Below are 15,041 nucleotides of genomic sequence, written 5' to 3' on the forward strand. Positions count from 1 at the left end.
AACTCATAGTCGCAATTTGTACAACATACCCTAGCACTTAATGTCACCTGCACCAGAATCACATTGACAAGCACTTCTGCCAATGTGGCTTGGACACTGCTCTTTTGAGTCTTCATTGTAGGTTTATACGAAAGGAGAAACCTCTTCCTGACATAGAAATAACTTCTATAATAACTGGAGAGGTCAAGAGAAGTGCAGATTGAGAAAAGCTATTATGTTTAAACATATCTTTGCCACCTCTACTTTAAACACAGATCGCCACGAAAACAAGGAATGTTGGCTACATGTAGTAGGAATCACAGCCCCTTGGGAACACAATGCCCCTGCACATCACATATGAACATAAGAACGGCCGTATCAGGTCAGACCAAAGGTCCATCTAGTCCAGTATCTCTCTCCCGACAGTGGCCAATGCCAGGTGCCCAGAGGGAGGGGACCTAATGATCAAGTGATCTCTCTCCTGCATCCATCTCCATCCTCTGACAAACAGAGGCTAGGGACACCATTCCTTACCCATCCTGGCTAATAGCCATTTATGGACTTAACCACCATGAATTTATCCAGTTCTCTTTTAAATGCTGTTATAGTCTAGCCTTCACAACCTCCTCAGGTAAGGAGTTCAACAAGTTGACTGTGTGCTGCATGAAGAACTTCCTTTTGTTTGTTTTATACCTGCTGCCTATTAATTTCATTTGGTGACCCCTAGTTCTTGTATTATGGGAATAAGTAAATAACTTTTCCTTATCCACTTTCTACACATATGAAACTCAGTCACCCTCACAGCAGCAACTTTATAAACCTCAGATGAACCTCTAATCTGAGAGAGACAGTCATTGGTAAGTTCAGGGGAAGAGCCGGATTCAACTCTCCCTGTCTGGAGCATGAGGGAAAAAACAAAAAGGAGAAGAAACCAGAGTGGATGTGGTGGCTTGATGTTCAGTCCCTGCAATAGGAGACAATGCTCACCTCACGCTATGGCACAGAGGACCTAACCTTCTGCATTTCAAAGTGACCTTTTGCTTTTTATTGGGAAATCTGATTATGGCAGTCACTGAAGTAGGGGAGGGTCATTATTGTGGGAGTGATGAAATACAGTGCACCCAGGAAGAAAATCCCCAAGGCCCCATAATTGCCAGAAAAGAAATTTAGGCCTTTTTACACTGTTAACTCCTTTAGAGCCAGGTAACTCATGCTCACAGTAAGTACTCGCAGTTACTCCAACAGCCAGACCTATTCTTCTTGTGCTGGTTGTAATCATCATCAGAGCTGTTACAGTGGATGCTAGCAACTCTGCAGGGAGAAAATCAGGATGCCACAAAATGAAGGTCCATCTGATATGAGGGAGGCCACACAAAAAGAAGCAAGGATTCAGGCTCCATCAAGGGGTACAGGATGATCACAGGGCAGCAGACATGGCCACTCAATAAGCACTTTCAGCATTGCACAGTGATGAACAGAATAGTCATGACTCAAAGCCCACTGAAGAGAACAGAAAGATTCCCATTGATTTCAGTGGACTTTGGACCAGGTTCAAGATGAAAAGCATGAATACTAATTCAATATTTTAGGTCCCAATCCTGCTCCGACTAAATCAATGGCAAAATTTCCATTTGATTTCAATAGGAAAGGGATGAGGCTGCTAGCTCTTCCAATGCTGGATAATTCCCTACACCCACACCAAGTTAACACATTGCCCATTTTGTGACAGGAAGATTTTTTTTTTTTAAACATTTAAAAATTTCCCCTTCCTTAATTTCATCCAATTACTTCCAGCTGTATCCCCCTCTGACATCCCCAGGTCCCTCAGTCCATGCTAAGTATTTCTGCTCCCTCTCTGTGTTTACAAATATTTGAAAGGTGTTGGTGAATATCTCACAGATTTAATCATTATTTAACAATGCTCTTCAACCTTTCATCTTAAATCAATCCCTCAAGCCCCTGATCATTTTATGACTCCTTTCTGCATTCCCTTCAATTGGCATCTGTCTCCCTGGGAAATTAAAAGCCCACAGCTGAAAACAGTATTCCAAGTGCAGTCTTACCAGAGCCATACTAAGCACTATTGCAGTCCTGCTTGCTGACACCCAACACTACATTTGCTGGAAGTGGCATTTTGCTTCGCACTCAGCAAAGTGGGGAGCTCAGTCATAGTTTCTGACCTGAACTGCAACCAGGTAAAAAGAGGGCTGGAAATTAGGAATACCTTCTTCCAATAGGGTTGCCAGGTGTCTGGTTTCCGACTGGAACATCCAGTCAAAAAAGGACCCTGGTGGCTCCGATCAGCACCACTAACTGGGCTGTTAAAAGTCTGGTCGGTGGCACAGAAGGATTACATTAGGCTCCCTACCTGCTGTGGCTCCATGCAGGTCCTAGAAGCAGCAGCATGTCCCCTTTCTGGCTCCTACATGTGGGGGCAACCAGGGGGCTCTATGCACTACCCTCTGCCCCAAGTGCCGGCTGACGCTCCCATTGGCCGTTATTCCCAGCCAATGGGAACTGCAGGGGCAGCTCCTGCAAATGCAGCAGCACACAGAGCCACCTGGCCATGCCTCTGCATAGGAGCAGGAGGGGGGACATGCCGCAGCTTCCAGGAGCTGCCTGAGGTAAGCGCCGCCCAGAGCCTGCATCCCTTACCCCCTCCTACACCCCAAACCCCTGCCCCAGCCCTGATCCCCCACCCACAAACCCCTCGACCTGTGCCCGGTGCACCCTCCTGCACCCTCAACCCCAACTTAGAGCTCACACCCTCAGCCCTCACTGCTGGCACCCCGACCTCCTGCCCCTGCAACCTCCTGCAATAGCCCTGATCGCCCTCCCACCCTCCAAACCCCTCAATCCCAGCCTGGAGCCCCTCCTACACCCCAAACCACTCATCCCCAGCCCAACCCCAAAGCCTCAGCCCAGAGTCCCCTCCCATATACCAACCCCCTCAGCTCCAGCCCAGAGCCCCCTCCCACACCCACACCCAGAGCCAGAGCCTTTACCAACTCCTGCACCCCAACCCCCTGAGCCAGCCCAGTGAAAATGACCAAGTGAGAGAGGGTGGAGAGAGCAAAGGAGGGAGGGAGCGATTGAGTGGGGGGGGGGGGAGACAGGGCAAGGGTGTTCGGTTGACAACCCTATCTTCCAAACCCCCTTATCCCACTTTCCTATAAGAGATTTTTAAGAAACCCCTTACTCCAGATCTTGCACCATCCTTGTAGGATAGTTACCCATTACTACTGGGGTGGAGAGCTGAGGCCATCACAGGTTAGGTCTGTTAATCTTAAGTGCCTTTTTAAAGGCTGTCTAAACAAATAGATTCATAGACTCTAGGACTGGAAGGGACCTCGAGAGATCATCGAGTCCAGTCCCCTGCCCTCATGGCAGGACCAAATACTGTCTAGACCATCCCTGATAGACATTTATCTAACCTACTCTTAAATATCTCCAGAGATGGAGATTCCACAACCTCCCTAGGCAATTTATTCCAGTGTTTAACTACCCTGACAGTTAGAAACTTTTTCCTCATGTCCAACCTAAATCTCCCTTGCTGCAGTTTAAGCTCATTGCTTCATGTTCTATCATTAGAGGCTAAGGTGAACAAGTTTTCTCCCTCCTCCTGATGACACCCTTTTAGATACCTGAAAACTGCTATCATGTCCCCTCTCAGTCTTCTCTTTTCCAAACTAAACAAACCCAATTCTTCCAGCCTTCCTTCGTAGGTCATGTTCTCAAGACCTTTAATCATTCTTGTTGCTCTTCTCTGGACTCTCTCCAATTTCTCCACATCTTTCTTGAAATGCGGTGCCCAGAACTGGACACAATACTCCAGCTGAGGCCTAACCAGCGCAGAGTAAAGCGGAAGAATGACTTCTGTGTCTTGTTTAAATCTTTTGACTTTACCTGTGTGTCATGATCATCCACAAATAAAAGACAATAAGCTGTTTTGTCATCAGTGTATTTGAAAATATCTGCATATATAACTGTACTTTTCCACTTAAATCAAAACAAGCCTGATTAAAACTTATACTGAAAGCAGTTAAGTATGTTGAAATATATTTTAATAAAAGATAATACAAGTCATTCCGCTGACTACATAACCCCAAAGACTATTGAATCCACACTCAGCAACGCTGTTAAGAGTCTTCCAGGTTGTGTTAATGACAAGTAGATTGCTTTCACTACAAAATATTCAAACATTGTGATTGCCTCAAAATTATGTAGACTTTCTGATTGAGTTTGAATTACAGTGTCTCTCCAAATGAAACCAATCACCTCAACTGTGCAGCATTGTACCTCCCTGCTGCATCACTTGGGGTTGCTGTCAGACTCCTCTTTTATGAACTTTTTATAATTAGGGGTCTCCCGAATTCATAGCTGTGAAAATTGCATCACAAACTATGAAATCTAGTCTCCCTAAGGAAATCTAGTATACAGCCACCCAGATCTGAAGACAGAGTGGACAGTGGTGGCTACTGTCCCAGCGCCCAGCTCTGAAGGCAGCACCGCCAAAAGCAGCAGTGCAGAAGAAAGGGTAGCAATACCACGGCCCCCCTACTCCTTCCCCTATTGAATGAGAAACCCCACTGAGTAAGTAAAAGTTGTTCTGTTATACAAAAGGGAAATATGTCTCCCTTTTGGTCCAATTAGCATGAGTTACACACACACACAAGATAATATAATAAATATCTAATCCTTTAAAGTGTGGTTCTAGTCTGGAAAGTGACATCATAAAAATACCACTCTCTCACACGCTCCCTATGTGCATTCATTGTCACTGATTTGGTGCTGCTAACTTTCAATTTGATCAGAAATCTTGCAATATTTGGCGTTTTTCTTAAAGCCCCAACTGCTGGACTCCAGAGACTACTTAAGAGTCCCAGCTTTCATTTTTAAAAATGGTATATTTTTGGGGGGCTGGAGGAAAAAAATAAAGCTTGAAAACAAGACTCAAGTGGATCCTAAAGACTCAGAAACCAAAAGGCAAAGAAGAATGACCCAACATTCGTTTGTGTTTTAAATCTCATGAACTAAGCCAACCTCATGATTTTTGAATGCTTGGCGTTGGTAACACTGTTGAGTGAAGTAAGCTTTTGCTACTTTTTAACTCCTATTTTCAAAAGACCAGAAGAAGGGAAGATGACTCATGCAACATCAGTAAAATTATTAACTAAGTTCCAGTTGTAGAAATCTTTATTGCAAGTGACATGCGAGCCAAAAGAAACCCGCATGATTTTCCAATTCTGGTGGAGTTTTCAGTGGTGAAAGTTGAAGGGAGAAGAAGAAAGAGAAATAACCCTGAGCAAATTGGATCCGAAAATCAGGGAGAGACCATAAATGGTGATACTTTATATTAAGGTTCCATTTATAAATAGCTTATAAAAGGTTAATGATTAATAGATGTTTTAAGCCTGTTACACAGACTCTAGTAATACGTTTTATGTACAGTCATAAGCATATCAGTAGGGGGTGCTAGAGAAGATCACGGTTTTGATCAACCTATTGACCTGCTGGACTCTAAAAATTAAACAATTTATTAAACCACCTATTATTAATCCTTTATAAATGGAACCTTCACAGAGAATTGCACAATCTCGTTCTGGCAGACACTTCCCAGAGCCAGAATGCACTTCAGAACATCCAGCTTGGTATCAACATAGATACATCACAATTTTTCTCAACACAGTGGTATATCAGGATGTAATAAATAATCAAACTTTGCACACACTTTCAGGGACTTGTGAAGGGATGTAAAATGTTGTTTAAATGCCACCATCTGTTTCACAAGCATTTTAAATCAGATAGTGTTGTCAGTTAAGCTGGCCCTGATCCTGTAAGTTGTTCAGTTCAGGTAGACGCTCCACATGCACACCTGCATGGACCTTCATTAACTTCAAGTGGGGGTCCATCTCCAAAGAACACCTTGCAGGAGGAGCTCGTTAACAGTTCATGTGATTTGAGGAGTACTTAGATTCATATCAATATGTGACAATACTGATCTCTTCATCTAGGAATAGTTCTTCATTCTGATTGAGAGGTACCATATACACAGCCACTAGCATGCAATACGCACTGCCAATTACCGTATTACAGCATTCCTTGGTTGGGACACATCAGCATCAATTAGATCCCATGATCTCAAGAACAACCTAGTACTCCCAGGAGGTAATAATACACCCAAAACACCTCTGTGCCTGGCAGGATCCCAATCTCCACAGGACTCCCCTCTCCCCGCTTAGCAGATACCTCCTTTTGTGTCCCTCCCACTAGTCACCTCTGTGCAAGACCTTTCCTTTCTCAATCATCCATTACCGAAAGTAAATCAAAGCCAGCAAAGTAAATTCAAGTTGGGAACATCAACTCCTATCTTGGGAAAAAGTGAATAATCTGAGCACAACTGTGCCATGCTCTTAGTTACACTTTATCACCACTTCCTTCCCCTGGTTCCTAATCTTTCCAAGATCCCAGAATTTCCTCAAGACCTCAGATGTTCATTTCTCCCACTCTCTTCTCCACGCTAATGATGAACTTCAATCAAAAGACATTTTTCATTTGATCATCATCCTGGAACAATTAGCCCCAGATCACCTCCACCCAAGTGAATGCCCAGGGCCAAAAGGCATTTTTTGCTGCAATATTTGTATTTATTGGTCCCATCTTGTATCTTTATTGCCCAAGCAGGACCACTCCCTACAATAGTATGCCCAGCTGCCTCTCAATATGCCCATTTCTCATCCTAGGACAAATCATTGTCTACAGTGCCATACAGCTTTGTTCTTTTATGGTGTCTGCTCATGCAAGAAAATCACAAGCAGTAGCTATGCTGAGCCCTTTCACTCCCCTCCCCCACACTCCTGCAAAAAAAAAGCTTACAGAGAATTCACATCAGGTCTAACTTGGTGTGGGCAGGGAGGTGAAAAATGGGTATAATTAATATTAAAAGCTGCCCAATGCTTCTGTTTTTCCTTTGCTACCATCAAGCGAAAATCGGATGTCTCCCTCTCTAACAACCCAGCTTGTCCCTGATTGAGCCTACAATTATAATCTTGTACCTATGTCATCACAATCTGTTGCCATGGAACTGGCTGATGTCACATAATGCTGAATTTGTGACTTCGGGAACAGGTAGGAAAGAATGGGCCCTTGTTTCAATGGGTAGCCCTTTAACAGCAAACATAAGTGAGGCCAGCTATGGGGGTGGGGGGAACACATGTCAGGTAAATGAGTCCAGATGTCCCAGTAACAAGTCAACAGTGTGCCAAGATCTGCTGATGTCTTTTTAATTCCAAGTTGATCTACCGTCAAGACAAAGGGGGCTGCAGTTCACAAGAGTCAAGGACAGTTTCCTAAACAACAGGGACAAAGACATGCCCACTCAGGGACTCAGCAGGCTATCTGGACATGGGTTTCGGGTGGCTGAAGGAGGAAGTGATCTCCCTATACAGACTCAGCTATACAGAAACAAACTAACAGAAAAATCCCAAATGGTAAACAGGGCTCTGCATGCTCAAATCTGGCTGTGTTATTTATGTTCCATGCAGGCTTTGGAGGGAAATGACAGCCATTCCTTCTAGGCAGGAGGGAAAACGTGCAAGCGAAAGATCGCAGAGCAGAGGAGTGGAGTGATATCGAGGAAGTCTAAAACTAAGCAAAAGCAGGCACCAGAGCCATCACCAACAACATTTCTTGGTTCCCCCACACCACCACTGCACTACTGCCCAGGGGATGGAAGAGGGAATGCCTTCACAAGCAGGATTTCACTTTTAAAACCTCTGTAGCAAAATAAGAGGCTTACAAACCAGAGCAGGAGGCAGTGCACATTTTTTACCCAGTCAGCATGCGCTGTGTCCCAGCTCGCTGCTCTTTTCTCTACAGCTCTGGGGCCTAAAATGACCCCAAAGGCCCCGTGGCCACCCAGACTAGCAATACACAATGGGAGGGGAGTGAGGGGGAGATGCTCAGGGCTCCCCAGACTCACAATACACTGAGGAAGCAAGCACAGATACATTCGGTAAAGCCGCCCCCCCACCAAAATAAAAACAAACACATGACAGAGTGGGTTGGGAACCGGGTAGGGGATAGGATAACATATCTGGACACCTACACACACCCAGCTCATGGCAGGGGACAGTAGGGGGGGGCTGTCTGCCTGGAGCCCCCAGCCCCAGGCTCACCGGGCATGGGGGGCGCGGTCAGTAGTGTGGGGGCGGTGCCATGTCTGGAGTCCCCAGACCCAGGTTCACCTGGCATGGGGGGGGCATCAGTGGTGCGGGGGCGCTGCCATGTCTGGAGCCCCCAGACCCAGGTTCACCGTGCATAGGGGGGCGGTCAGTAGTGTGGGGGCGCTGCCATGTCTGGAGCCCCCAGCCCCAGGCTCACCGTGCATAGGGGGGCGGTCAGTAGTGCGGGGGCGCTGCCATGTCTGGAGCCCCCAGCCCCAGGCTCACCGTGCATAGGGGGGCGGTCAGTAGTGCGGGGGCGCTGCCATGTCTGGAGCCCCCAGCCCCAGGCTCACCGTGCATAGGGGGGCGGTCAGTAGTGTGGGTGCGCTGCCATGTCTGGAGCCCCCAGCCCCAGGCTCACCGTGCACGGGGGAGCCCCACACCCCAAGGCACAGGACGCCCGCAGAGCGGCCACTCTGCCTCCCCTGGCACCGCAGCGGCTGGAGGCGCGCTGCACCCTGCTGCTCCCCCGCCCCGGGGCGGAGAACAGGGGGCGCCCGCTGGAGCCCGCGCCCCGACTCACCCCGCACGGAGGCAGGAGAATTTCCGAATTGACCCCATCGCCCTCCGCCGCCTTCTCCGGCTTGAGTCCGGCCGCCGGCTGCAGGAAGCTGATCTTCACCATGGCTCGGCGCTGCGCCCCGGGACAGCCCGCTCACGCCGCCGCCGCCGCTCACACCCAGAGCACTAGCGCAGGCGCCGCAAGTCAGGCCCTGCAAGAGTTAATGGCCGCTCCGTGCTCCCCCTTCCGCACACCCGCGCCAGGTTGTGAAACTGGCCTCTCTGGGTGGAAACGGCGCCCCTGGGTTTCTAGCTGCGGGGGATGTGGGAGAAGAGGAGCTCCTTGCAACACACCTGCAGCGTTTCCTAACGCGCTGGGTTTGCGGGGCGCCTTTTGCGCTGCAGAAGCGGATCAGAAGCACATACATGAAAAAGTTACAGCGTCTGCAACAGCTTGGCCAGGAACGCTTTAGCCCCCTTCCTCCTTTTGCCCTTTTCTTCCCTCCTAGTAACCCACTCTCCCCCTTTCTGCATAAAATGACAAAGATTTGGGTCAGTTACGTGGATAAAGTATTTCCCCCATCATGGCTAGAATCATACTTGCCATGAATTAGTCCTAATACAACACACAACAGTAGAAGCTGGGATTTGTTTTCTCACTTCAGCATTCCAGTTTTAAAACAAAAATTCTCATGCATTTCTTAAATGTATTTGGAAAGCATCCACCACTGACCATACCCTGATGCCTTTCTTCGGGTTTAGTAATGCTATGCCCCAAGAGTAGTTTATTAACTCCAATGAGACCACTGATAGAGCAAGGTACTAGTCAATGTAAGAATATAAAATCTAGCCCTAAATGTTAAAATAGTGTAGCATCTGGCTTAAACAGGCAAACCCAACAGCTGAAAGTTAAGGCTGGAATTCATACTTGATTACCTCCATTGTTTAGGAATTGCAGAGATTTTTATATACCAGACATGGTACATTAACAATAAATAATAAAACGTGGCACTTCTATGACAAAACATCCTAGATTCAAGAGAAAGGATGGGGGAGGACACAAACTGTGCCTAACTTTGCTTTTCTCCATGTAAAAGACAACACTAGTTGTTCATGGTTTTATGCATTTAATTTACTCTCTTTTCAGGCTTGTAAGTTTAAGAAAAATGTTTCTCATGGAGGCATTGTGATCTATGGTATAAATATGCATTAAATAACTGAAAGGTATATACAGACCCGATTCTTCAGATACAGGGTGCACCCCTATATGCATTGCCCCTCATCCTTGTTCCACATAACATCCTCTCCTCATGTGAATCTCCCCTAAAACAAAAAATCAGTCCTGTATTGCCTTTGATCTACAAGAAGTGAGTTAATTTACCATTAATAAATAAGTCTAATGGAACAAACATGACGTGCCCGTAGCATAAATAAGCAACCACATGATTTTGTCAGTGTGAACCTTGTCTTTTCGTATTCCATTCCCTCAATTACACTCATTACTTGTGTCATGTCTAAAATTAGGCCCTCATCCTGCAGTCACTTCACCTGGACCTTAGGTTGCATGCTCTTCAGGACAGGGACCTCTGCCTTTGTGTGCCTAGCATGCCTTCAGGTACTGTATAAATAAATACTAACATTGTGCAGCACATATCATCCTATATTTTGGGAAAGGGGCTGATTTTACAAAACGTTTAGTAATGTGCACCACTGAAGAACATACTCAAGCTCTCAATGTTACAAGTTAAAAATCCATCCTTACACATATAAAGATGATTACTGCACCAGCCAGCAGTCACATTTTAAATGTCAACTATCTAAGAGATTTGTTTTCTAGAACACAACCACTATTGCTTATGTATCACTTGAACCATATGCATACAGGTCTCTGCTCAGGTTTGATAAGATTAGACACCCTCAGAAGGATGATGCGGTGGTTGCCTCAGGAAAAAATATGGCAATGTATTTCCCAATCCTGCGAAGACTTATGCACTGTAAGTAACCACAGGAAGTCAAGCCAGTAAAGTTAAACATGTGCATGTCTTTGAACGATCACACCCAATCATCTTTTCCTAAGGAAACCGCTCAATCAGTATAATCAGGATGTCTCTAAGATCATAAGAACAGCCATACTAGGTCAGACCAATGGTCCATCTATCCCAGTATCCTGTTTTCCAACATGGCTAATGCCAGGTGCTTCAGAGGGAATGAACAGAACGGGTAATCATTGAGTGATCCATCCCCTGTCATCCACTCCCAGCTTCTGGCAAATAGAGGCTAGAGACACCCAGTGCACAGGTTTGCATCCCTGACCATGAACTTATGTAGTCCTTTTTTGAACTCAGTTATAGTTTTGGCTTTCAGAACATCCCCTGGCAATGGGTTCCATAGGTTGACTGTGCATTGTGTAAAGAAGTACTTCCATTTTTTTGTTTTAAATCTGCTGCTTGTTAATTTCATTGGGTGACCCCTGGTTCTTGTGTTTCATAAAGAAATAAGTAACACTTCCTTATTCACTTTATCCACACCATTTATAATTTTATAGACCTCTATCATATCCCCCTTTAGTAATCTCTTTTCCAAAATGAAACATCTCATTTTAAATCTCACCTCATACAGAAGCTATTCCATACTGCTAATCATTTCTGTCGCCCTTCTCTGTACCTTTTCCAATTCTCATATCTCTTGTTTGATATGGAGTGACCAAAAATGCACACTATATTGAAGGTACTCTTTGTTTTCTGTCTTCTAACCAGTTTCTGATCTAGGAGAGGACCTTCCCTCTTATCCTATGACTGCTTACTTTGCTTAAGAGCATTTGATGACGGACCCTGTCAAAGGCTTTCTGAAAATCTAAGTACATTACATCCATTGGATCACTCTAGTTCACATATTTGTTGACACCTTCAAAGAATTCTAATAGCTTGGTGATACATGATTTCCCTTTACATAAGCCATGTTGACTTTTCCCCCAACAGATCGTGTTCATCTATGTATCTGATCATTCTGTTTTTTACTATAGTTTCAACCAATTTGCCTAGAATTGAAGTTAGGCTAATAAGGCTCTTTACAGGATCAACTCCTAAAACAACAGGTGTAGAGGGACAGGTGATTCAATCATTATTTCTGCCAATATCAAACTAACATAAATGAAAATGTCTAATATTTCAACCTTTATTTAGTCAATTTTATAAATGTATTAAAGAAAGACAACTTGAAACTAATCAATTTCACCAAAACTAAGCCTTTTAGGGAAGTTAACTTGCCTGTGTCTACCCCCCACTTCCCAACTTTTTTTTTAAACAAAATTGATGTTTTTTTCTCATGTTGTGTAAGAACTTCTCATTGGTTTGCAGGTCCTCAAGAGCCAGTGGGGGAAGTCTCATGAGGCCAGGCTATCCTGTTACAAGAGCTCTGCAGTAGATGTAGACCAAGAGGATGGCAGAAGGGGACACTAAGAAAGAGAAAGTAGTTCTGGGGAAACAGGTGATATCTGGGAAAAAAACAGGTTACTATTTGGATCAGGGGGTTAGACAGACTTGGATTTGGGTTGCTAGCCTCAGAAGCTGTCATACCACATTGCTATTTTTACCATGAGTCTGTTTATACTGGAATCACAACTCCCAGGTGTAGTGTAGACATACTCTTTAGGGCCTGGAATCAGAAGCCTTGTAACATAGGGTAGAGCAGGGCTCCCTGACTCTCAGTGGACTAAGCCAAGCTCTGGAAAGAAATGTATCTTATAATCTGCCTCTACCTTTAGAGTAGGAGAGATAGTGGTAGGAAGAGGAGGAGCTGCTAGCCTTTCCTTGGTGTAGGGAGAATGAGAGCAGCCTGGACTCCAGGCTGCAGAGGAGAGTTGGGAGAAAAAACCCTCACCAGTTTTATTTCAGTTTTGTTTAACTGTCAGTTTATTTAAAACCAGCTCTGGGCTGCAGCCTGCTACGGGCCTACACAAACAGGGGGAAACTGATTCATTTTCTAGTGGCTGTACCGAAACCATTTGTCATAAACATACAGCTAAGGGTAACATAAAATCCCTCCTGAGCAGCTGTACTGAATCTTTACCTGTAAGACCTCAGGATTTTAAAAGGATACATTTTTTCCTTTTGGCTGCCTGAAAACCAGGGAAGGTTGTTTTTTTTTTAAAGGTCACTTTTTTTTTTTTAGCTGAGAGCAGCTGGAGGTTTTGTTTGTTTGTTTTTGTTTTTCTTTGCCTGAAGGCAGAGGAGTTAAGCTACAGCAAGGAATTCACAAGCTGGTTTTGTTTTGTTTTGTTTTTTTCTAGCTCTCGGGCTAGGCTGTGGTAAGGGCAGGAAGGTTATCGAATATGACAAAAAGTGAGATCCAGAAAAAACTAGAATCAGCCAGATGGGAAGCTGAAGAGGAAAAGAAGGAACATGAAAAACAACTGGAATTCAAATGAATGGAGATTGATGCCCAAGTGGCAAGAGAAAAAGCTGCTAAGGAGGAGAGGGAAAGAGAGAGGCAGCATGCTCAGTAGGAGAAGGAAAGAGAGAGGCAGCATGAACTGGAAGTGATGGAATGGAGAAAATGGAACCCTTCAGCAGCTGGCTCAATTTCCCCAAAAATCCACAAATGTGAGTGGCTATGTCCACAGTATGATGAATCCAGTGATATTGCTAAATATTTTATCACCTTTGAGAGACTGTGCATCCTCCATGCAATTCCTGAATATCAAAAGATGACCACATTGGTAACAAAATTGACTGGAAGAGCTCTGGATATATTCAACAATATGTCTATTGAGGGTGCTTCTGACTACAGTAAATTTAAGGATTTGGTTTTGAAACAATTTCAAATTAAACCTGAAACTTACAGAGTAAAATTTAGAGCCCTTAAGAGAGGGACTAGACTAAGTAATATGGCTTATGTAAACCAGATGAAGGATCTATTAGATAAATGGGTCAAAGGAAGGGGTGTGTGTAACTTTGAAGGGATGTGTGATTTGGTTGTACAGGAGCAGTTCCTGACTATGACCAATTATGATGTAAAACAGTGTTTATGGGATAAAAAAATGGAATCAGCAAAAAGTCTTGCTTCTTATGTTGATCAATACAAGCAGTTCCAGACCGTCAGAGAGGCAGGGAAAATTGGAACAAAACGGGTGGAGGTAGCAGAGAGGAACAACCCTGGTTGCAGTTTGGGCAGATACCAGGAGGGACACCCTGCCACTGGGGGCAGCCCAAGGTACCACCTACACCTCAAGGAAAACCCTAGACACCTTATTGTCCCACCACACCATTCTCCAGCAACCCACTTCACTCCAGTGAGCAGTCAGTGGGGCAATGTTTTAAATGTAACGAGCTGGGGCATGTAAAGGCCAACTGCCCCAAGAACCGCAACAGATTGCAGTTCATTGCTCCAGGATCACAGAAAAGGTCCTTAGGCCCGATGCCTCCCAGATACTCTCAGAGTGAAGGGAAACTGTGAGTGTGCGCAGGAAGAAGGTTATCACGTGGAGCACAGGTGTCAGCTATCCACCAATCCTTAGTGGTCCCAAATTCATCAACCCAGAGGCCCAAGTGATGATTCAACCCTTCAAGTCACTCTTTTGACTTGCCTACAGCCAAGTTGCCTGTCCAGTACAAGGGCTGGTCAGGAATGTGGACTTTTGCAGTCCATGATGATTATCCCATTCCCATGGGAAGCTAGTCAAGAGGGTGAGAATGGTTACCCGCAGCCAGGCTAAGCAAGCCTTCACACCTAGCTCTGTTCCTTATCCTTCTACCAGGGCCCAGTCTGTGTTACCAGTGACCCAGACTGAGGTGATGGAAATGGACCCCATGCCAATGTCTGCAACAGCAGTAGTGGATCCAGACCCAGAGACCCAGCCAGAACCAGTCCCAAAGCCGGAACTGGCAGAGCAACCACCACCAACACCATTGTCAGCACTCAATCCAGTATTTGTAACACTGTCTGCAACTCCAACGCCAGAGGGCACCACCAAGCCTGCACTGGCAGCAGCAGCTAAACCTGCACAAGAGACTCAGCCAGAGCCTGAAATACAACCTAGTGCACCAGCAGAAAGTGGTTCACAGACAACGGAAACAACCCCCTCGCCTACATCGCTTCCAGAGGGACCAAGCCCAAGTCCATAATCCAGTGAGGAACTACTGTCTCCAGCATCAAGGGAACAATTCCAGGCAGAGCAGAAAACAGATGAAAGCCTCCAAAAAGCTTGGACAGCAGCACAAAGCAACCCACCGCCTCTCAGCTCATCTAATCAATCCTCATTTTTTGTAGAAAGAGGACTTTTATACAAGGAAACTTTTTCTGGTGGGCACCAGGAGGACTGGCATCCTCAAAGACAGT

General features: G+C 45.4%; 1 protein-coding gene across 3 annotated transcripts in view; it reads right to left on the bottom strand.

Moving 5' to 3' along the window:
• Nucleotides 1-9,131, bottom strand: part of ITM2C (integral membrane protein 2C) — a 50,207-nt gene extending 41,076 nt beyond the window's left edge. For 2 of the 3 annotated variants that reach the window (XM_050964156.1, XM_050964155.1), the window contains exon 1: nucleotides 8,728-9,128. In XM_050964156.1, coding sequence (XP_050820113.1) covers nucleotides 8,728-8,829 — 102 coding nt within the window. In that variant the 5' untranslated portion in view covers nucleotides 8,830-9,128. Of the gene's footprint in view, nucleotides 1-8,727 lie in introns of all 3 variants that reach the window. The other variant, XM_050964157.1, reaches the window with a different exon arrangement.
• Between the last annotated feature and the right edge of the window lie 5,910 nt (nucleotides 9,132-15,041).

Source organism: Gopherus flavomarginatus, chromosome 8, assembly GCF_025201925.1.
Source record: "Gopherus flavomarginatus isolate rGopFla2 chromosome 8, rGopFla2.mat.asm, whole genome shotgun sequence".
NCBI classification, from domain to species: domain Eukaryota; kingdom Metazoa; phylum Chordata; order Testudines; family Testudinidae; genus Gopherus; species Gopherus flavomarginatus.